The sequence below is a fragment of the Pseudopipra pipra genome, chromosome 15 (genome assembly GCF_036250125.1).
Source record: "Pseudopipra pipra isolate bDixPip1 chromosome 15, bDixPip1.hap1, whole genome shotgun sequence".
NCBI lineage: Eukaryota > Metazoa > Chordata > Aves > Passeriformes > Pipridae > Pseudopipra > Pseudopipra pipra.
The window spans coordinates 3297490-3319988 of record NC_087563.1 but is presented as its reverse complement, the minus strand read 5'-3'; the positions used below and the strand labels follow the sequence as shown (position 1 = coordinate 3319988).

General features: G+C 43.3%; 1 protein-coding gene across 16 annotated transcripts in view; it reads left to right on the top strand.

Moving 5' to 3' along the window:
- The window catches only part of ANKHD1 (ankyrin repeat and KH domain containing 1), a 100330-nt gene that overhangs the window by 25151 nt on the left and 52680 nt on the right, over positions 1–22499 (top strand). For all 16 annotated transcript variants that reach the window (XM_064671496.1, XM_064671504.1, XM_064671501.1 and 13 more), the window contains exons 3-10: positions 11232–11388; positions 13494–13641; positions 14332–14479; positions 14971–15204; positions 16440–16534; positions 18788–19025; positions 19195–19386; positions 20818–20927. In XM_064671496.1, coding sequence (XP_064527566.1) covers positions 11232–11388; positions 13494–13641; positions 14332–14479; positions 14971–15204; positions 16440–16534; positions 18788–19025; positions 19195–19386; positions 20818–20927 — 1322 coding nt within the window. The remainder of the gene's footprint in view (positions 1–11231; positions 11389–13493; positions 13642–14331; positions 14480–14970; positions 15205–16439; positions 16535–18787; positions 19026–19194; positions 19387–20817; positions 20928–22499) is intronic.

Genomic DNA, 22499 nt, shown 5'->3' with positions numbered 1-22499 from the left:
GGGCTGTGTGTGCTGGGCTGTGTGAGCTGGGCTGTGTGAGCTGGGCTGTGTGTGCTGGGCTGTGTGTGCTGGGATGTGTGAGCTGGGCTGTGTGTGCTGGGCTGTGTGTGCTGGGCTGTGTGTGCTGGGCTGTGTGTGCTGGGCTGTGTGTGCTGGGATGTGTGAGCTGGGATGTGTGAGCTGGGATGTGTGTGCTGGGATGTGTGAGCTGGGATGTGTGTGCTGGGCTGTGTGTGCTGGGCTGTGTGTGCTGGGATGTGTGAGCTGGGCTGTGTGTGCTGGGCTGTGTGTGCTGGGCTGTGTGTGCTGGGCTGTGTGTGCTGGGCTGTGTGTGCTGGGATGTGTGAGCTGGGATGTGTGAGCTGGGATGTGTGAGCTGGGATGTGCTGGGATGTGTGTGCTGGGATGTGTGAGCTGGGATGTGTGTGCTGGGATGTGCTGGGATGTGTGTGCTGGGATGTGCTGGGATGTGTGTGCTGGGATGTGCTGGGATGTGCTGGGATGAGCTGGGATGTGCTGGGATGTGCTGGGATGAGCTGGGATGAGCTGGGATGTGTGTGCTGGGATGTGCTGGGATGTGTGAGCTGGGATGTGCTGGGATGTGCTGGGATGAGCTGGGATGTGCTGGGATGTGCTGGGATGTGTGAGCTGGGATGAGCTGGGATGTGTGTGCTGGGATGTGTGAGCTGGGATGAGCTGGGATGTGCTGGGATGTGCTGGGATGTGCTGGGATGTGCTGGGATGTGCTGGGATGTGCTGGGATGAGCTGGGATGAGCTGGGATGAGCTGGGATGAGCTGGGATGTGCTGGGATGAGCTGGGATGTGCTGGGATGTGTGAGCTCACGCCCCACTGGGCTCACTGGGAGCAGGTGACTGGGAGATGTGCTGATGCTGCTGTTTAACTGTGTCCAGTTTAAAGCCAAACAAAGCCAGGCCAACAATTCTGCCTGTGGCTGAAGTTTTCCCTTAGCTAATCACAGCAGTGCAGGAGCCTGATACAACCAGCAGAGCATTTGTTTTAAGTGTATAAATGCAGTTTATCCACTTTAGTTTGTACTCTGCTGTGGCCCTGGGAAAGGCGTTGAGGGATTGTTGCAGGATTGTTGCAGGAGGAGGTGGTGAGGGAAGGACGAAAAGGTTGGCAAGGGAAAAGCCATCAGGCACCCAAGTAGTTTGCCATGATTTTACTGCCCTGGCAGATCTTTCTGGCTTTTATCTGTGTTAAGGGTGGGGAAAAAAAAAACCTTAAAAAAAAAAAAATCCCTGACTTGGTCATTCAAAAAAAAATCCAGAATGAAGTGCTAAGCTCCTATTGAACTGTGCTATCCAGTACCTGCCAGTTAATCCCAGCAAAGCACCAAAGCAAATTCAGGTTTTTCAGACTCTTGTAGGTGTTTATAAACTACTGCTTAATCCCATCCTTGTCCTTTTAATTTGGATTAAAGTTACCATTGTGTTCTGAATATTTCTCTGAAATTTTCTTACAAAACCAAAAACAAGTTGGGAAGGAGGCCTTTAGTTGCCAATGGGTAAAAGTTCTTTTCATTAAAAAAAAAGGGGGGGGAAGAAAAAAAAGCCCAAACTAGAGCAAACCCCAGCCATTTACTGGAGCTGGTAGAATTAACTGTTACTCTCAGACAGAGCTGGAAATAGTTTTCATTGTGATATTGCTTTTGTCCTCATTGAAGCTGCTGCTTTAGGGCACAAGGTAACCCAAAACTCAGAGATCTCTCCCAGATGCTCCTCTGCAGAGAGATGGGTGCAGAAGCTGTTTGCTGCTGCTGAAGTGCATCATGACACCAGAGTAATCCATGATGCTTCCATGTTATGCATATTGCATGTAGTTAGGATCCAAGTGCATTTGCTTGAGTGATTAGCATGATTTTATGCACATAATGTGGTGAAAGTCGTGGTTCCTGTAAGGAATGAGCAGTGCTGAGGATGGTGTCTGGGAACTTGTCACCTTGTAGCAAGGCAAATGTGTCTTTGTGGGGATTTAATAGAAAAAAATGCCTTGAAAAATGGAAAGATTGAGTTTCTTTGTCAAGATCCTGGATTAGGAAGCATAAACATCAGGGCATTGTGAGTGAGTGGCACAGAGAAGGTTGGTGAGCTGGGTAAGGTCAGGATCAGGCAGGAATCTTCTGTTCCTGGCTCCGTGGTTTTCTCTTCCCTTGCCAGTTCAGGTGCTGTCTAGAAAGGCACTTTCCTGGTCAGAGTCACCTTGCTGTGCTGATAAAAGTCTGGGAGAAACCAAACTGGCAGAAAAATGGAGAGTTAGGGTGTAGCAAAGTCTGGCATGGTGAGGATTTTAAATAGGATGAGTATGAGAAGATAATTATATGGATAACTCTTCTGGCATTATTCTTTCCTTTTGAAGTCTCATGTGGTAACAACGCTGCTACAAGGTTTAAACTAATCTCTTATTTCAATATTTTAAGCTAAAATATGTGTGGTATTCCATATCTGTCAAATATCTGTATTTTTCCTGGCATTTGGAAAACAAAGGAAATGGGTGGATTGGACTGGGGGAGAGGAATTAAATGGAACTACAAACTATTTGGGGAGATTGGGATTTTGCTAGAAACATCTGTGAGTCTGTGTGGAGATGGTTTTCATTGCTGAATTTGCTTGTGGGGCTTCCAGACTTTAATGAAAATGAAAGTTGGTGGCTGAGGTGGTGAATCACCTGACTGGGTAACCTGATATCGAAGTGACGTGAGACTAAACTGAAATCAAAATTTCTAAATTGAAGCCCAATGAATCTAATTCCTCAAAAGAAATGTCGACAAATATCGACCCGTTAATCAAGGATCCGTGTTTGTGTGGGATTTAAAATTAGTTTTCAGGTTCTGAGGTATCTGAGCACACTGGTGTAAAAGGAGATGATCCCGAAAAGGGAACCCTTGTCGTCAAAATGCTACTGAAATAGCAGTAAGAGCTAATTGGAGCTGGAGAAGTACTTCCTGGCTTTTGATTTTGGAAAGGGAAAATCTCACTGCTACAGCTGCTGTGCTGGAGAGGGGAGAGAATGTGATGGAGATTACTGGTTCCTGTTCTGGCAACTGCATCAAAATAGATGCAAATGCAAATATAATATTAAGAGTTTGCAGTGTCAAGTAAGTGAAAATTGGAAGCTGGAGTGAAAGGTGGTTTTCTCCAATTATGTCTGTGTGTAGTGATGCTTTTTATCAGACATCCCTTTCTATTGGATAGAAAATACCTTTTGGATATAGTGGATATTGTGGGGGAGTTCCTATTATTTTTAAGAGTGTGGATTTGTGAAGAAAGGGATATTTTGAGGTTAAGACCATGAAACATTATCCAGGGGAATAAATTTCTGCTTTTGCCAGGAAATTATCTGAACGTGATTTTTCAGATTGCATGGTAAATGTCACTTTTGGGTGTCACAGTTTGCTGTCAGGAATCTGATTTGTAGCAACTGAGAATTCAGCTGCTCTCAAAATCTTTGGGGAACTGTGATGGCGACACACGAAATAATGTAAAATGCTAATTAATAAAATTTTAAAAAAAGAACCAAACCCTCAAGCTGCAGCTCTCAATTTCATGCTAAATGAGGTTTATTTAGCATGTCCAAATACTAATTGGAAGAAGAAAAATAAAAATTGCAGCCAGTGAGTTCTGTTTGTACCATGCACTCGGTGAGATGGGGGAAAATAGTTTCACAGTCAGAGTTTGTATCACAGATATATAAAAGGATAAATTCTTGTGTGCAGTGCAGTTACTGGGGGGGGCACAGTGAGTTTTCAGTGCCCTGGAGCTGAGATCAGACCATAACTCTGATATTCAGTGGTAATGAGTCTTGGCTTGGAAAGACTGAAAGCCTCGGTGTAGTTTTTTTAGTGTTTTAGAAAACAAAGCTAAAATAATCCCTAAAATAATCCCTACCATATCAAATCACTGCTCCCTGCCTGGGAGTGATGTTGGAGTGACCCACTGAGAAACAGAAACGTTCTGGTTAATGCTTTTCTCAAAAAATGTCCTCAAAGTGAGAACTTGCAAAGAATTTTGAAACGTGGTCAGCTAAGCAAAAAAACACCATTGGGGGGTGTAAAACTTCTGTGAGGTTTAGTTGGTTGTGGTCTAAATAATTCAGCATTACATAATAAAAACGTTTGTTCTCAGTCTGTGGTTGCTGATGTTCGTGTAGTGTCTTTCCCTGGCAGGTTTCCTCTGCTAAGGAATTTAGGATTTGCCACTTTGTTCCTCTCCAGGGAAACCCGGTTTGTCCATTTTTCCAAGTGTTTTGCCGTTTTCAGGGCGTGTTTCGGACGTGCCAGGATTTTAAATAGTTATTTTTTAAAATTGTCTGATGGTTGCATCCTTTGGGTCTGAAATTGGGGGCACAACTTGCACAGTAACACGTTTGCTTTTGGCCACCAGTGTCAGCTCCTGGTGTCACATTAATCCAGCAGAACTGTTTTTGCAGGACAGTTCTTTTATTGGGATTTGAAAGCTGGCAAAGACTTACTCCAGGAGTTTGGCCGGGCTTTTCTGCTCTCAGATTGGCACCAAGTGCCTGAGCTACTCAGTTTATCATCCTCTGATCGCTGGTGCTGCCCATGGGCAACACTGTTCTTTTTTCACCCCAGGTGCTCTGCTTGGAGAAGCAAAACATGAGGTAAAATAGAGCTTATGGTAAAAGGCAGCTCACTACCAATGTATTTGTTAAGGGCAGCTGTGCCAGGAGAGGACTTGTGTGGTGGAAAATCGATGTCAAATGTGGTTTTTTTGAAAGGCAAGGTAGAACTGGCTATTCCTGAGCAGGGGTTGTGTCATTATCCATATAATATTAGCAATATTATATGTAGCAATATTAGCAATACAAGAGAGTCGAGTATGGTGTCTGAAGTAACTGGTTGGGCTTGGGTTTGCTGGTTTTTTGTCGTTTGGGGGGGATTGGTTTTGGTTTATGTGGGTGATCTAGATGCCAGTGAGATTCTTGTTGCTGCATCCTGAGATTACAAGCTGCTGAAGGTCTCCTTTCACACGTGATCCTGGGTACTTCATTGAGTCTATAAACATTGTGTGAACTCTTCAAAGGTGCACCAGAATCACAAAGAAACTTAAGTATAGGGTGCTTAACTTAGTAAAGAGGGTTTTACTCTTTAACTGCTTTATTAAAGAAGTTTGTTTTCAAGGGCAAATGGCATCACTCAGGCTATACTCTCACTTTAAACAGTTGTTTTCCTTACACAAGCAAACTTTCCCTGTAACTCTGATATTTTTTAGCTGAGTGTAAATTACATTTTTTAACAACACTTTATCTTGGATTTTTTTTTTAAAGCATATGAATTTTAGAAGATGAGTAGACTAGAATAAATTATTAGTATTTTCTAATTCCTTTATCTGAAGAGCACTAGTCAATGTGTGGCCTCTTCCTTGAGGACTTTATTCTGAGCAATCAGAATACAGTAAACCACATGTAAATATTTAAAATGTATTCAAAAATTGTAAATACATTTATGTCCCTCATTCTGATGCTGTAAATTAGATATATTAATGCAGAAACAACGTGGGTCTTGCTGGGTGTACTGACAATGCTATAATTTAGTTCACTGGCTCTGAAGCTGATGTACTATGAAGCTGGGCTTTGGGAAATTTATTTTGACATCATCAGATTTTTGTTAGTTGTATGGGGAATTAGCCACCTGAGACCTTACAGGACAGGGTAAGCTCAGTCCTGCTTGTTGCCTTCTTGGCTTGTGGTGGCACCTGTGATGTGCTGGAGTTAATATTGTTCTGGCAGAGTCACTGCCTGTTGGCATAAAACTGTAGCAGTTGTTTTTGACAGTCTAGAACTTCTCAGTTCCTCTGAATGGAACATAATCACCCCTGAATCTGCAGGGTTTTGTGAGAATCATTGGACATTACCATTTACACCTGGATATGTTGGTCTCTTTGGAGCAGTCTCCTTTGATGTCCAAAGTATATGTGCTATGAGGGACTTCACTGTGTGTTTTCTGAAGATAAAAACCTGCTTGTGTTGCAGTTTTTCTGAGGTGGTGTCTCTGTGTCTGACATGTGAAACTCAGATCACACGGAGAAATTACCAGCTCGTTTCAGGTCACCTTAAAACTCTCACTTTGGCAGTGGCAAGGTGGGAATATCCTGGTGAGTCTGAAAGTCAACAAGGAAATTGGAGTTTTGGTTAGAGGTGTGTATCGGATGAGCAAGCTTTTCCCTTGAAAGGGGAGCTTCTTGTTCTAATACACCTCTGTAATCAAGTTCAGGCTAATTTAAATAGTTCAGTAATATGGCATTAAGGTGTGGAACATCTGGCACCGACTGCCACTGAGTTCCTTCGTGTGCCATAGTAGCTTTAGGAACAAAAGTCACCTGCTCCAGCCTCAGCCTGGTTACACAGGAGTTGGTTGTACTGCACATTTCATTCTGTTCAGCTGCAGAATTGTTGACTTATTTAAACTGGTGAAGTACCCTATTCAGATGCAACCTAAATCTGTGTACTGTAGAATTAATGTTTTGTGGCCCAATAGAAGGACTAATCTGCTTGCAGATCTTGGAATTCTTACTTTTCTGTCCAGTTTAGAGATCTGCAGCCTGTGTGTTGATGTGTTGGATGGGGAGGAGCCAGGTCTATATATTACCAGTCAGGGGAGGCTGTTAGAGTCATAGGATAATTTTTGGGTTGGAAGTGACCTTCAGAAGTCATCTTGTTCCACAGCCCTGCCACGGGACACCTTCCACTAGCCCAGGTTGCTCCAAGCCCTGCCCAACCTGGCCTTGAACACTTCCAGGGATGGGGCAGCCACAGCTTCTCTGGGCAACCTGTGCCAGGGCCATTTGAGAGCTCTCTCTTCCATTGTTGGATGGTGCTGCTGGCCTTGTTCCTGCCAGGCTTTGGGAACACACTGGCACGTGGCTTCAGCAGCAGCTGTTCAGCTGAAGAACTGCCCCACAACAGAGGATGTGAAGGTGTGTCTGCCTCTGTGGGCCCTGCATGGGCTGGGCACATTTGAGGGAAAAGCAGCAAAATCACAGTGTGGGTGATAGTCTCTCCTCTCTCTGTCCTTCCAGTTGTCTGTTCTTCAGGAATGTCTTTAAATAGTGATGTTCAGGGACACTGTTCTTAGCTTGGCAGAAGGCTCAGGCTTTACAGTAATTCTGTCTAAGCTATTTTCAAATTTACCTTTTTGGCCTTTGCATGGCAGCTCATCTTGTATAAAGGCACTTCCTTTTGGCTTGCTTATGAATGTGCTCTCCATAATTTTAGTGGTAAGCTGTAACTGTGCATTAGGAATGTCACCATCTCCATAGGGTTAATGACTGTGGACTGTTCTCAGTAAAAAACTGTAGCTCCCATATATTCTTTCCAGACTTATCCTGCAACAGTGATCAGTCCACAAAAAGATCCACAAAAAGATGGTATTGCAACCTTTGTGGTGGCTTGTGTTCCTGAAAGTATTCCATTACCCCCCAGGAAGCACAGAATGTCAGACACTGGGTTCAGTTTAGGTAGTATCAGATCAGTAACACACTAGTGAGACTGAAATAATGTGAGAAATCGTGATCACTTGTGTGCAAGAGTGGGCAGAATGCTCCTGAGGATGCTTTCTTATTTATTGGGTGGGAGGAGGCAAGAACAGTTTTGGTCCAGTACCTGCACATAAATCAGACTGTTGCAGTCCCTGTGTGTATGAGGGTGACACAAGAGCAAATGGTTATGAAGTGGACATGAAAATAATTACGTTAGAGATTAAAAGATACCTGAGCATTACAGCATGGGAATTCTGGCATAGTCATCCTAAATCATAGCAAAGCAAAAATGGATCAATTAATGAGATATATACTGTAGAAGGGGAGTGAATGAATGGGTGTCTGCAGTGGTAATTCTTGTAGCCTGTCTCCCTTTGACTCCATTCAGCCAAACAAATGTCTGCTCTGATTTCTTCTGTGGCTGTTGATTAGTTTGGGCACGTGCAATGCAAAGAAAGTATGAAACAAAGAGCTGGGGGTGGCACCTGGGTTGAGTTCTAGTTGGTGGGGTAAATAAAAAGTATCTTCCACTTACCCTCCAAAAGGTCTTGGAGTGGTTGTAGCTCCTTTTTTGGTTCTGGAGTGAGCTGGAAGTGCACTTTGACTTGCCAGAAGGAAGAGCCAGTGATCTGAGAATGGTGAGTCCTGCAGGAGACCACCAGCAGTAATCCATGAAAACAGGAGCTCTGCAGTGGGTGAAGTTCATTTGTCTTTACTGGACACAGGACTGAGGTCTGTGGTGTGACTTCTGCCTTCAGAAATCCCGGGTATAAATGCTTCAACAACAAACTTTTAAAATGGAGAGGGTATCAAGTGTAGGTTCTGCTTGTCTGGGTAACCTGTCTGACCTACTGCCTCGGTGATCTGCCATAATGGAGATACCCAGTGTAGTTTCAGATAACCACTTCAGCTTTTGCTTTGTGGCAGGTTTTGGTGGTGGTGTTTTGGTGGTTTTTCTGGGTTGGTTTCTTTTCAGTGGACTTTGCATCTTCCACTTCTTTTGCCAGCAGTAGGGCTGTTAACAGCTCCTTCAGTGGGTCTCTTCTAAGTGGAGGGAAAGTGTAGTGATGTTGCTCCTCGTAGGCTGAATCACCCCTTTCCAGCCTTTGCTCAGGGGTCCTGTGGGTTTCTCTCGAGTACTTTTCCACGTTGCTCACCAGGGTGTTCAGCTTCGGTCGCCGCAGTCCCAGACGAGCCCTCAGTGCTGGGTTGTGAAGACTTAATTCTTTGTCTTTCCTTCAGCATTACTTTATGTTCACTGCAAGCCGGTGTAAGCCAGCACTGCCACCAGAAATAGCTTGTGTAAACATCCCAGCAGTCACTCTGGGAGCTGTCCTGGGGAAGCAGAGCTGTGTACAAACTATTCACTTTCTCTGTGTTTGATACCAAATCAGTGTCCTGAGAGAGTCTTGCAGTGACTGTCCCCCGGTCCCACCTGCCCCAGCTGCAGAGCCAGCAGCACTTCCATCCCCTTCACACCACCAGCAAATTCACTTTGCACTAATTTGTGAGGCGTGAGCTGTGGCATTTGAGGCTTGTTGTTTATAACCTCGCTATATTTAACAGTGGTGGCTGGAAGGGTAATGGCATCAACAGTTTGGAGGTGGAAGGGACTCTTCAGAGAGTCCATGGCCTCACTTCTCTGTGCTTGGATTGCTCTGCACTGGCCAGGCTTCCAACCCCAGACAGGTGGAGTGGACAGATCGAGCTGTAATTTCTCACTTTATCATGGAGTGGGTCATTTGTTATAAATTGTTTTTTCATAGCCCCTTGACAATGCTGAAGCAATCCAGAGGTAGGATGTTGAAACCAGGGAGGTAGCAAGGATATTGAGGTGCTGGAGCAGCTCCAGAGAAGAGCAACGAGGCTGGTGAAGGGACTTGAGCACAAGTCCCAAGAGGAGAGGCTGAGGGAGCTGGGGGGGCTCAGCTTGGAGAAGAGGAGGCTCAGGGGAGACCTCCTCACTCTCTGCAACTCCCTGCCAGGAGGGTGTAACCAGGTGGGGGTTGGTCTCTTCTCCCAGGAACCAGCAGTAGGACAAGAGGACTGGGTCTTGAACTGTGCCAGGGGAGGTTTAGGTTGGATACTAGGAAGAAATTTTTTATGGAGAGAGTACTCAGCCATTGGAATGGGCTGGGCAGGGAGGGGGTGGAGTCACCGCCCCTGTAGGTGTTGAAGGTGAGACTGGATGTGGCATCAGTGCCATGGGCTCGGAAGCACGGCGGGGTGGGATCAAGGGTTGGACTGGATGATCTCTGACATCTTTTCCAACCCGGTTGATTCTATGATTCAGTGATATGAGCAAGTCTCTTAAGCAGCTCATCTCAACCTTAGTTTCCATCAGCCAAGTAAACTCCTGAATCCCTTGGGAAGCATCTGTCTCAATGGCAGGATAGGGACTCTCCATCATTTCCAGCAACACCATGTTCCAGTACTGTAAGCCAGCACTTGGAGCACAGAGTGCCTGGTGTGTGCTGGCCTAAAGTGTTTTAGGGTGGAGAAATTTGGTAAGTATCGATTCTTATGTTAATGAGGAACAAAGTGGACGCTCTCAAACTGGGGCAATACATGGTCTGAAAACAATGTACAAATTCAAAATGCGATTTCGGCACTTATTGTGTAAGAATGACAAGCTGGGTTGTGGGAGATGTGGCATAAATCAAACCTGCAGAGGGATGCACATACCAAATAGCAAATCTTCTGAGGGACAGGATGCCTTATTTCTGAGATTTATATCTAATTAGACCCCCTAACAGCTAAGGAATTGAAGTTTCACTCATCACTGGGGAAGGTGGCTAATCTATAAACTAGTAACCATTTGGGTTTTTGTAGCACATGAAATCAATTGATTTGGAGTTTTGGGTGGTGTGGAGGGGGGTGTTTGCACTATTTGAACATTTGTACATGAAGATATAAGCCCTACTTACCCTGAAGTGATGTTTGCACATGTTAAATAGGCTGTGCTGAACTATATGGGGTAAAACCTGCGTGGGGTAAAACTTGAGCAATGAAATGGTTGTGAAAGTTCCTTGAATCTAAGCATTTCTGCTGTGTGATATCTGTGTAGGAGGGGCATTGATTTCAATTATACTTAAAATATTTGAAATTTCATTTAGTAATTTTTGTTCCTGTAGCTAGAGCTGGGCAATTTAGAGTGGTAAATTATTAGGAATTTAGGCTAATAACTTTTTAAAGCTTTTTCCTACTCTACAAAAAAAGGAACTAGAAAGGTATATTAGAGCTTAGTCTGCTTCATCTTGAGTGGAGTTGGGTGGGAAAGGCATAATAAATTTAAAAAAAATAAATAAGTAAATTGAAAAACTCTTCGCAGTCAGGAAATATTAAACCAAGCCTGGGGAGTAATACCTGTTTCCCAGACTTCTGGTTTTGGGTTTCATACCTGAATTTATCCTTACTCCCCTCATAGGATTTTTTTTTTCCTTAAATTCTTCAAAGGCGTAAGTTGGGGACAAGTAACAAAGCTGCCAGTTGAAAAATAGTGGGTTTTTTCCTCTTGTATTACAGTTAATTAAATGTTCAGGTGTTGTTTAAAAGCCAGCAGTTGGTTTTAAGTAGCTGATTTTTCTGGCATGTTTGCGAACAATTTGTAACTAATAGTGCATGTGGCTGAACTCTAAACGAGTGTCTCTGCGTTTCTTTTGTGTGACTTTCCTACTAACCCGACTGATGAACGATCCCTGGTGCACTGAAGGAATTGGTAAATTGTCCACTGCCGATGGCAAAGCCTTCGCAGATCCCGAGGTTCTCCGGAGACTGACGTCCTCGGTCAGCTGCGCGCTGGACGAGGCGGCGGCTGCGCTGACGCGGATGAGGGCCGAGAACAACCACAACACAGGACAAGTGGACAAGTATGTACTGATCCCCCCCCCCCCTCAATTTCCCAACTATAGTTTGTATTTTTTATTTCCAATTCAGTTTATTTTATTGTTAGTGCTTGGTAACGTGTCTGCTCCGCGACTGGCAGAAGCAAAGGTGTTGGACCTGAAGGTGTAACTGCTGTCCCATCAGGTTATTGAGAGAAAAGTGCAAAAAAGTGGTGCTTTCTAACATGCTGCTCCTTCTATGTACCACACAGAAATTTCACAGAATATTCTGAGTTGGAAGGGACCCACAGGGATCATCGAGTCCAACTCTTAAGTGAATGGCCCATACAGGAATCTAACCCACAACCTCGGTGTTATTAGCACCATGCTCTGACCAACTGAGCTAATCTCTGGGTCAGACAGTTGATTTCTTTGTCAAAAAAGGGTTAAATTCTTAGTTGTAGAAGAGAGAGTGATTGCTTTCTAATTACTGCCTCAGCACACTTTGTTGGAAACTAGTGAACCTAATTCATTGTGTTAGAAGTGGAAAGAGAACACTGCAGGAAAGAGGACACTTGCAGGGCAGTGATTTTTTTCCCCAGGATCTTGCTCAGGAACTTAATGGAAAGTGAAACTGTGCTATGTGATAACTGTTGGTAACTGGTAAAGAGAAGAGCCTTTAACTCCCACTATGACAGAACTGCAGGTTTGTTCTTTGTCACAAAGGTTTTCCTCCACTGTGGTAATTTCACAACATCCCCAGGGGTCCTGAGGTGTTTTCTGGGGTGATGCAAATAGTTCTGAAACTGTTGGGATGGTGTGACTGCATGTCCTGTTGAACTTCTGTTGAACTTCAGACCTAGGATCAAAAATATGCCTCAGAGTATGATGGGGGACCCAGTGACAGGGAATACTGCCTTGGCCTTGAGCTTCACTGGTGAGATGTACTTTCAGGAATCCCAAGCTCCTGAGATGATTGGGAAGGTCTGGACTAAGGACAGCTTGTCTTGGATTAGTGTCAGGTCAGGGAGCATTTAAACAGGTTGGACACAGTCCAGTGGACAAGTTCATGAGACCTGATATGATGCCTCTCTGAGGACTGAAAGAATAGTTGTCTTTGCTGTTAGACCTTTTTTTTTTTGGTACAGAAAAAGATGTAAAGGAGAGGTGACTTGATTTGAAATAAACTGAAGCTCAGTTCACCTTTTCCAAGGTTGGTTTAGTGTCCTTTCTTATGTCTCAGGGGAAACAGCAATTCTCTCCAGAGGTCAGTGATGGTTAAAATCGTGATTATAGACTTCTGGGCTGTTTGATTCCAAGAACTTGGGGTTTGTTCTGTCTTCCTTCTAACTCTTAGCTTGTAATTACCTCTTACAGATTTATTCTCTTTGAGGAGGAGTTAGTAGTGTTCCAGTAGAGTTTGTGTTGTTACTGCCTTATTTCATCCTCTGAAAACTTCCTTAATGTGCTTTTAACAGTGCATGAAAAGAAACACAGTAAACTTCTGTAAGGCTCCATCCTTTCTTCCTCTAAGGTGTCATTAGCTAATGTAAGGCTCTTTCTCATGAAAACTGGTGTTTTCAAGTGAAAAAAAAAAGAAGCTTTGGGCTAGTGCAGAGAAGGAAATTGTCCCAAAACAGGAGGGATGAGGGTCAGACATTTGTCTGGGTGCAATATTCATATTAGTGGTCTCTGATACTTGGCTGCTTGATTTTTGGCTTTGTCTGTAGTAGGCATTTGCCTTGGCCCCTGCAGTCAGCACTTTGTCACGTGTGTCTGGTGTGCCCTGAAGTGGGAATAGCATCAGAGGGGTTTGCTCCTGTCTCTTGCAGACACCACGAATGACTTCTCCTCTCTTCATCTGGTCTGTATGAGAGCATATGTGAGTTAGCAACTGATGAGGACAAGAGCTGATTTAGACATAAGGAAAGTCTTTATCTCCATTTCACCTGTGGAAATAGTATGTGTGTGTGTATATATATATATATACACACTTTATTTAAAAAATATATATCTGTAAGGTGTACTTTTGAGTCATGCTTAGTACTCATGTCATAAGTCTTTCCTTAAAGGCTTCCTCCTTGCCCAAGGAAGCTGCCCAGCTCTTGCAGGTGTGTTTTGAGCTGACTGTGTGGTGCCTGCTCTTGCAGCCGCAGTTTGGCAGAGGCGTGTTCCGATGGGGATGTCAACGCTGTCCGGAAGCTGCTGGATGAGGGACGAAGCGTAAATGAACACACTGAAGAAGGGGAGAGTCTCCTTTGCTTGGCCTGTTCAGCAGGATATTATGAATTGGCACAAGTAAGTAACAAATACAAGACTAAACCTTTGTCTGAGGGGCCTCTTTGATAGGCAAACGTTTTAGTCCTTCTGGTTATTATAATTTTTTATTATTTAGAATATAAGTCAGTGCAGCTTGTTATGGGTTTCCAGTTATTGCTTGGGTTTTTTAATGGAAAATGCAGTCATATGTGCCTTTAGGTTGAAGGGACTTATCTGAGGAATGAATCTTATGTTTTATGATGCATCTACTTTTCTGGCATTGTTCTAGATGCAGTTCAGCTGTTCTGCCAAGCAAGAGAATCTAAAATAGCAGCAAACCCAAATACTACAATTGGTTCCCTTCTAAAAACTCATGTGTCAGTCACACAATCCTTTTTTTTTTTTAATCACATTTTTATCAACACTGCATTAATTTCTGTTAATTTTGGGGCTGTATTGCTTCTGTATGTAAGGGCAGAATTTGTGCTGCCTTGATTATGTTCAGGTGATAGTTCTCAGAAAGTGAGAGCTCAAAAAGCTTTGTGTTTTGGTGCCAGATCAGAAGACAGGGAGAGAACTGTTCACCTCTGAGCTTGACCCCTGGGTGCTCTGGTCATTAATGCAAGTGGCAGTTCCTGTGCTGTCACTCTGGCCAGGGAGTTGCCCTGTGACAACTAAAAGCAGAAGGTTGGTGTTACAATTTACTGACTGGGGTGAACTTTCTCCCAGGTGCTGCTGGCAATGCATGCCAACGTCGAGGACCGAGGGAATAAGGGCGACATCACTCCCTTGATGGCAGCTGCCAGCGGGGGCTACGTGGATATTGTTAAACTCCTCCTTGTCCACTGTGCAGATGTCAATGCACAGTCCTCCACAGGTAACTGGGCAGTTAGGAAGACTGCTGTCTTAAGCCCTGGTTTTGTCTGACACTTTCGTTCACAAGAAAACGTGTCAGAAACTTAAGAATAGGCCAGATCCACAGCAGACATGTTTAGAGGCTTAACTGGCCATTATTAAAGATGGTTTTTAACATAAACTCTAATGGAAAGCAGTGAAAACCACTGTGGTGTTAGATAACCAGAAAAATACATGAAATTTAGCTTTTCTCATTGATACAATCCAAAATTACCCATAAGACACATCCAATCCAGACCAGTTATTTCTGCATGGTGCTTTTTACCAAAGAGGGGTTACAATTCTTCCAGCACTGAATGTTCTCTACATTGCTGGTGCTTGATCACAGCTTAACTAACCTTGCTGAGAGCATTAACCTGCAGCTGGATCGTGTTAATATTAAGACAGGATTTAACCAGAGTTTTAAATGATGATGGGATGGAAGGGGCTCTCATGCAAAGTCCTTCTCTGCAGGGAACACGGCTCTCACGTACGCCTGTGCCGGGGGCTTTGTGGACATAGTGAAGGTGCTACTGAAAGCTGGTGCTAACATAGAAGACCACAATGAGAATGGACACACCCCCCTGATGGAAGCAGCCAGTGCAGGGCATGTGGAGGTTGCCAGAGTATTGCTGGAATACGGTGCAGGAATCAACACTCACTCCAACGAGTTCAAAGAAAGTGCACTTACACTCGCATGCTATAAAGGTATTGTCTCTTGCCTTGTTTTGTGGGTTTGTTTGAATTTATTTGCTAGGATTCATCTAACTAAAGCTTCCAGCCATACTTGGAGTATTTTCTTGAGAGTTTTGGAGTACTGGGTTTTGCTTTTAAACTCAGTATAACAAAATGCTCATCCATGGCGAAGTGGTGCTAAGTCTGTGATGGACGTGTGTTTGACACGTTGCAGATGAAAACTTTTAACTGGCTGTGTCCAAACTGGTGCTTTGACACACTGCCACACACCCTTCCCCCACTACCACATTCCCTATTTTATTCACGTTCCCCTCACCAACAGCCTGTGAATTCTGAAAGCATCTCTGTTGGTTCTTCATAAAATGTGAAGTTGGAATGAGTGATCCCCATTAGAAATACCTAATGGGGTGAAAATGCCACCACTATTACTGGTTTCTTTTCCTTCAGTATAATTTTGGAGGATGACTGTGAATTCTTATGGATTATGAACTTCTAGGGACTTTTGACTTAATTTCTTTTGCTTAAAGCTTTTATTTAAAGCTTCTATATAAAGTAAGAGTGCAATGGTAATCCAGTGTGCTTCCAAGGTTTGTTTTCCAACAATTGCTTTTGTATAAATAGAAACTCATAAGGATGTGGATTATTATCATAGTAACTTTAGGCTTTGCCTTTGTGATTAGAATTGGAGGACACATACTATGTATAACTCATGTGAAAACTTGCACCTGGATTTGTCATGGCTTTCCTGCAGCATATGGTAGTTCCTTACAGAGAAATTCCAGTGGCAACACTCCTGGATGTGTCAGAGCATCATTCTTGTTTCTTGTGACCTAAACCTTAACAGAGTGATGGAATCTAAAATCTTCATTGACTAGAGATGTCCTGTGTTATCTTTGGCAAGATAGTTGAACTACCTTGTTTTCCTGTCAGTTTATGGAAGACTGAGTCTTGCTTTGGAGGAGGATGCTCATTGAGATGATAAAAATTTGTAAGGGGCAAAGCCTGAAATGACATAAGCTGTAATTGAGTTGAAAAAAATTTTTGGTAAAGTTCAGCAGAAGCTTTTAAAGACACTGTCAACTGAGCAGTATTTTTGGGAAAGGCTGTTTGAAGTTTGCCAGTTATAATGTGTAAAGATTGTCATAGCAAACTACGAAAATCTGAATTACTTCATTCAGTGTACTGTCTGTACTACTAAAAGCTGACAATGTGAAATGCTCATTTGTTTCCATGTGTTTCATTTGAAGGCCATTTAGATATGGTTCGTTTTTTGCTTGAAGCTGGAGCTGATCAAGAACACAAAACAGACGAGATGCACACGGCGCTGATGGAGGCCTGCATGGTAAATACCTGTGTTTGTACTGCTCCCTCCTCTGGGAGAGAGGAATGCAAGAGGTGATAAAGTAAAGTGAGCCTCTGCTAACAATTGGGGGCTGCAGGGGAGGGGGTGTGTTGTTATTGTAAGAAAGGCTTTACTGTAGCTCCCGCAGCTTCTCAGTCTAACTGCTCACAAGGAAAAAATATTGTCATTTTGGGGAGGAGTAATGTGGGTTTTTTTCAATGCTCCCTGTGTGAAGTGTAAGAGTGATTAATCTGCAGTGCAGTGAAATAGGAGGTTGAGCCCAAGTCACTGATTGTTTTTTTAAAGCATAAGTGTTACATTCCCACCTTTGTCTTTATAAATAAGGTGTCTCAGAGTATCATGGAATGACCCTTCCAGAAGTGCACTGAGCTGGATGATTCATGCCTTCCTCTTGTTCTTTCACCACTGCAGGAAGTGTTTTGCAGGAAGAGATGACTTGCTTTCTTCTAGATTTCTGTAAATGGGGTTGTGAGGTTTTTCTTTTTACCTACGGTTTTATTTTCAAAAGTCATTTAGTTCTTGGCCAACTCCTAATTGCAAAGCATCCACTGAGTAAAAAATTCCCAATCCAAGAGCATCATCTTCATAAAGAGTGTACTGTTGTGTGTCAGAGCATGTCTGCAACCAGTTTTGCCCAGACCTTGGGTGACCTTTTATCTGCTCTCCGAGCTGGGGAACTTCTTTGAAGGAAGAACAAGGACCTTGTTTCCATAGGAAGCACAGCGAAGAGGGGGAAATGGAATTTGCTCCCAGGAGTCTGTAATCCTTAGAAGACAGGCTGCAGTGTTCCTCCAGGCTTTCTAGAGCTGGAGGATCAAGTGTTCTTTCAGTGCAGTTGTGAGGTGATGATGCAAGAGACCAAGGTCAGATTATAACATGGTGAGCTGTGTCCAAGTCTTCCCATAGCGGGTGGTAATAGTATCCCTGAATAGTCTTCCCTGTAGCAGAGCCTGGTGCCAAAAAGGAATTCAGGACACAGTTGCAGTGGGTATGTGCTGTCACCTAAAGGAGATTGCAGCATGACTACAGACTAAAGGTTTCATCAGCCCACTGTTCTGTTAGGTTGGGGTTTTTGTTGCCCTTTTTTTTCCTTTCCTGGTGAAACAATCAGAGCACTGGCTTGACTTGCAGGCTGTGAAGTGCCTCACTTGGGCAAGACAGTCGTGAGGTTTGTCTGCATGTTTTTAGCTCTTAGGTGTTTCAGACTAGGTGCTCTGACTCTACAGACTGTGTATTGACCTTTAAAAGCAACAGAGAGGAAACAGCCTTTGAAGTCCCAGATCCATAACAAGGAATTTGTTCCTTGTTATCGTTTGGCTGCAGCCTTGCAGAAGGGAAAAATCCACCACGTTGTTGTGGCTGTTCCCAGCCTTCACCTCTTTCCATCTGATGGATGTGGCAGGTACAGGCCCCTGAGGTGCCTGGTCTCTGATCAGCAGTTCTGTCAGAAGTGCCTCACAGCTGTGGTGTGTTTGGGTCAGGACAGTGCCACACTCAGGGTAATGCCTTTCATGAGGTGGCTGTTGGCTCTTAGCCACATTCTCTGAGAACAACAGCCTGTCTTTAATGTGCAGCCTTGATTGTTGTCAGTCTCAGGTTATGTATGACCTGATTCATGGTGAACTTAAGTACTGATGGGAGGTGCACATTTGATCTCCCTCTGACCCCCTTTCCTGTAGCTCTGTGTTACCTGTTTGAGTTACTGGCTGACAGTTCAGAACGATGAACTGATAGTTCATTTGAAGTTGCTTCTGTTAATGCAGAAGAAATTCTTTAATTTTGGGAATTAGTGGAATTCTGAGCTTTATAAGTTGTTTTTTTTTTTTGTCTGTAGAATCTGTGAATCAACTACAGAGAAAATCTTTTTTTCTGCTGCTTGTTTTGAGGTTTAGTCATGGAGTGGTTGCTTGTTTGCTATCTCTATTACTGTTGTGTCCCAGAGGTTGTGCTGGATATTTAAGAAAGTCTTATCCTGTAATTTTTAAGAAAGAAAAAAACCCCAACATATATCTAGCTCTTTTCCCCCCATGCATTTAAACCTAATTTAGATGTAAGTGGAAACCTAAGTGTCAGTTAAATCCGAGTATTACAGTAACTGTCATAACTGAACCATGATAAGTAAAAGGTTCTGTCTTTCTAGGGTCATTTTCAGAACTAGTATGGTTGTGTTTTGAACTACAGCATCAAGTACCTTCCATGATGCCTGACCCCTGGGTTCCCTTTGCTTTGCAGGACGGACATGTGGAGGTGGCACGTTTGCTGTTGGACAGTGGTGCCCAGGTGAACATGCCCGCGGATTCCTTCGAGTCCCCGCTCACTCTGGCTGCCTGTGGTGGGCACGTGGAGTTGGCAGCTCTCCTGATCGAGCGGGGAGCCAACCTGGAGGAGGTCAATGATGAAGGTTACACCCCTCTGATGGAGGCTGCCCGCGAGGGCCACGAGGAGATGGTGGCCTTGCTGCTGGCACAGGGTGAGATCCCACTGGGAAGGGCACAGTGTGATCCTTTGCCATCACATTGCTCTGATGTCGCTGCTGTCCCCACAGAACAAAGCCCCCCAAACTTTGGGAGGGTGAGCATTCACCTTCCCACCCCATGTCTGGCCAGACCAGTAATGTTTTGTTTTGTTTCCCTTCCCAGGGGCAAATATAAATGCACAGACAGAAGAAACACAGGAGACAGCCCTTACCCTGGCGTGCTGTGGAGGCTTCTCTGAAGTCGCTGACTTCCTTATTAAGGCAGGAGCTGATATAGAACTTGGCTGCTCAACACCTTTGATGGAAGCTGCTCAAGAAGGTCATCTTGAATTGGTGAAATACTTGCTGGCAGCAGGTATGTGTTCAGTGCAAGTGATCAAGCCCACAGAGGTCATAGACTTGATATTCTGTGCAATTGAGAAGATACCTGGGGTTGATAGTGGCGATGTTGTAACAAGAAACTACATTCTCAGATACTTTAGCAAGAAGGAGAAAGCATATGTTGCACCTCAGTATTGTTTGATACTTTTAACAGAGGAAAGGGCCTCCTGGAGCACTGGGTCCTGCTCCATATCTAGAAAGCATCCACAATCATGAGGAACATTGTTTCCAGCTATCTGCATTTGGGACAAAATTTTAATACAGATAATGCTTGGTTTTGCATCCTACTCCAGCTCTGACTGAGCCTGGCTATCTCATTCAGTCACCCTGAATAACCAGTTCTTTAGGAATTGTGCCCTGAGAAGTAGTGTGCAAGACAGATCCTGGAATGTGCTGAATTTCTGTGATGAGTGAGTTTTACTGCTACATCATACAGTAGTAAATTAAATCTTGCTGGAGTTGGGGCAAAGCGATGCTTCAGTGTTCACCTGTCAGTTTAAAGTTGGTGGAGTCTGAAGTGTTTTGCTTAAAATAACAAACAAGAAAGGACCTGTATTTTGGAAATCTTCCTTGTTGTGGAAAGGGATTAGTTTGTATACTCTTTCCTAAGAATAAGCATAAAATTATCTGGATCTGTAATTCTAGAAAGTAAAGCTCCCTGCTCATCGAGGGACAGTAACAACTGTGCCACTTTGTGCAGTGACACCAGCATGTGACCACCTGTCACCAGCTCCCTTGGAACGCTCCCTGCTTGCACTTCACTGCTGATAGTGTAGAAAGTTAATTGAGGAGCCTTGTTTTGGCATCAGGGAGTCTCTAAATATATCTCACACCTTGAAAATAAGAAGTTGGCTAATCGTGTTGGCATCTCTTTTTTTAAGAATAATGTGTTACTTATAATTTATAGTTTTCACAGAGCTCTGGTGTATGGGAAGCCAGACAATTTTTTTCAAGAAAATGGTTTTAAAGCAAATGATTTTAAAGAGCAGGGAAGAAGGGAAATTTGTAGGAGTGTATGGTCTTGTTGTATTAATACTAATTCAGTGACATGCATTTTGTCTGGTTTCCCTTGGCATACAGCTCCGGGTCAAATGGATAGTCTAGACAACTGTCTGGATTCACTTTTATTTGCTGTAACAACTGAAATCCTTCTTGCTGTAGAGGGACTGTAGGAATAATTGAGCATATAGGTTTAAGTGTTTAGATTGTCAGTCATGCTTTTTCCAAGCCTTGGCTTATCCCCTCTCCTCAGAGTATTTTTACTATCAGAGAAAGAACAATGCCCTTGGAGTGTGGAGGCTGTTGGTCAGCAGGATATAGCTGTTCTCAGAGATTTTTGTGCTACATCTGGTATGAAACACTTGCTGAGGACATGTCCAGTAAGAAGCCCATGTTGTGTTTGTAGGGGCTAATGTTCATGCCACCACAGCCACGGGAGACACAGCCCTGACCTACGCCTGTGAGAATGGACACACAGATGTGGCAGATGTGCTGCTTCAGGCTGGTGCTGATCTGGTAAGGCCTCTACTGGGTCTTGGGGGGAAAGTGCTTTGGTTTCAGACTGTATGGCAAGCCCTGGGTGCTTAGAGAGCAAGGGAGGCACTTTTAGCAATTAAGATTCATGTAAGGGTGTGAAAAGAGGCATGAAAGCAGTTTTTTTTTGAAGCCTGCATATTCTGTTTGGTCTAAAAAATAAAAGTTCCTATGGGTGATCTTTCATCCATTGGTGAAGAGCTTTAGCTGTAGCTTACACGTGACAGCTGTTTATATTCATTTCAGTCTAATCCAGAAGTTTAACTGTTTAGCAGGATATATTTCTGTGTTGCCAATAGTCATTATGCTATTTTATTATTCCCAGCCTCCTGTGGATTAGAGTTTACCTGCTCCACTGCTCTGGATTTAAAATGTTTCAGTATTAGGAACTACTGCTTCTCTATGTCACTCTGAACACTGTTAGACTCTTAACTTTTGCAAACTACAACACAAAACCCCAAATGAAGCAATGCCTTTAAAATGAGCAGCATAATCTGATCTCTTTTTATTCCAACTCTTGGGTTTAGCACATTGCTTTCCCTGTGTTTATTTTCTGTGATGTAAATTGTTTGCTTAATTGCCTTTTTTTCATATCATGTAGCAGGAGACCCAAAACTGCCTCTTCACCAGCTACAGGGATATAACATTTGGCTTTTAATCAGTAGAAAGCAATTGATACATTAGTCTTCCAAAGGAGTTTAGGAGCCTATGCCAAACAAGGCTTAAGATTGTTCTTTTGGTTGCCTTTTTGTTTTCCTCCCACTGTTCTCTTTCCCCCTCACACACAGTCACTGCTTCTGTGTTTTGTTTTGTCTGGGGAGTGGGTTGGGGCTTTGGTTGGATATTCTGGGATTTTTAGTTCCTTTTAAAAAAACCAAGAATGCCAGAACAGTTTATCATTGAACCTCATAAACTTAATGAAGTTACTTAAATTTCATTCTTTAATGAAGTTTTTAAAGTTTATATTTACAACTGTGAAAAAATTAATACTGTAATTGGGAATAATATTTCAACTCTTCTTTGGTTTATACTTTTTTTCAGACTTTACTTATTATTCTGCAGTAATGTTCTGCTTTATTTGTTCTTATCAGGGAGAAAGGTCATGTTAATGGAGGGAGGGATGTGTGTTTGTGGGTTTTTTGGCTCACATGCTGCACTTTGCTCAATTCAGTGTTGAGTACTGAGCATCAACCACTTCACTAGAGGCAGAATTGGTTTTGGTGGGTTTATTGGGTATTTAAAAAGAAGAAATTGAAGTACTTGGTTATATAAAGGTATAACCCACGGAGTATCTCACTGGGGAGAGCAAAGCCTCAAATGAATAAAAAAGAAAAACAAAATGCTATGCATAAACTTTTAAAAACATGCAAGAGTTGCTGCTTAAATATCACTTCAAATTCTTGGAATTGTCATTTTCCCCCTCCCCTCACTCAGGTGAGCAGTGCTTGTGGCCATCAGCACCTGGTTCTGACCAGGATTGCTGAGGACAATCTCAGACCTTCCTAAAGTGAAGCTTTATTTTACTGCATTTCTTGTACTGCCAATTAAAATGTG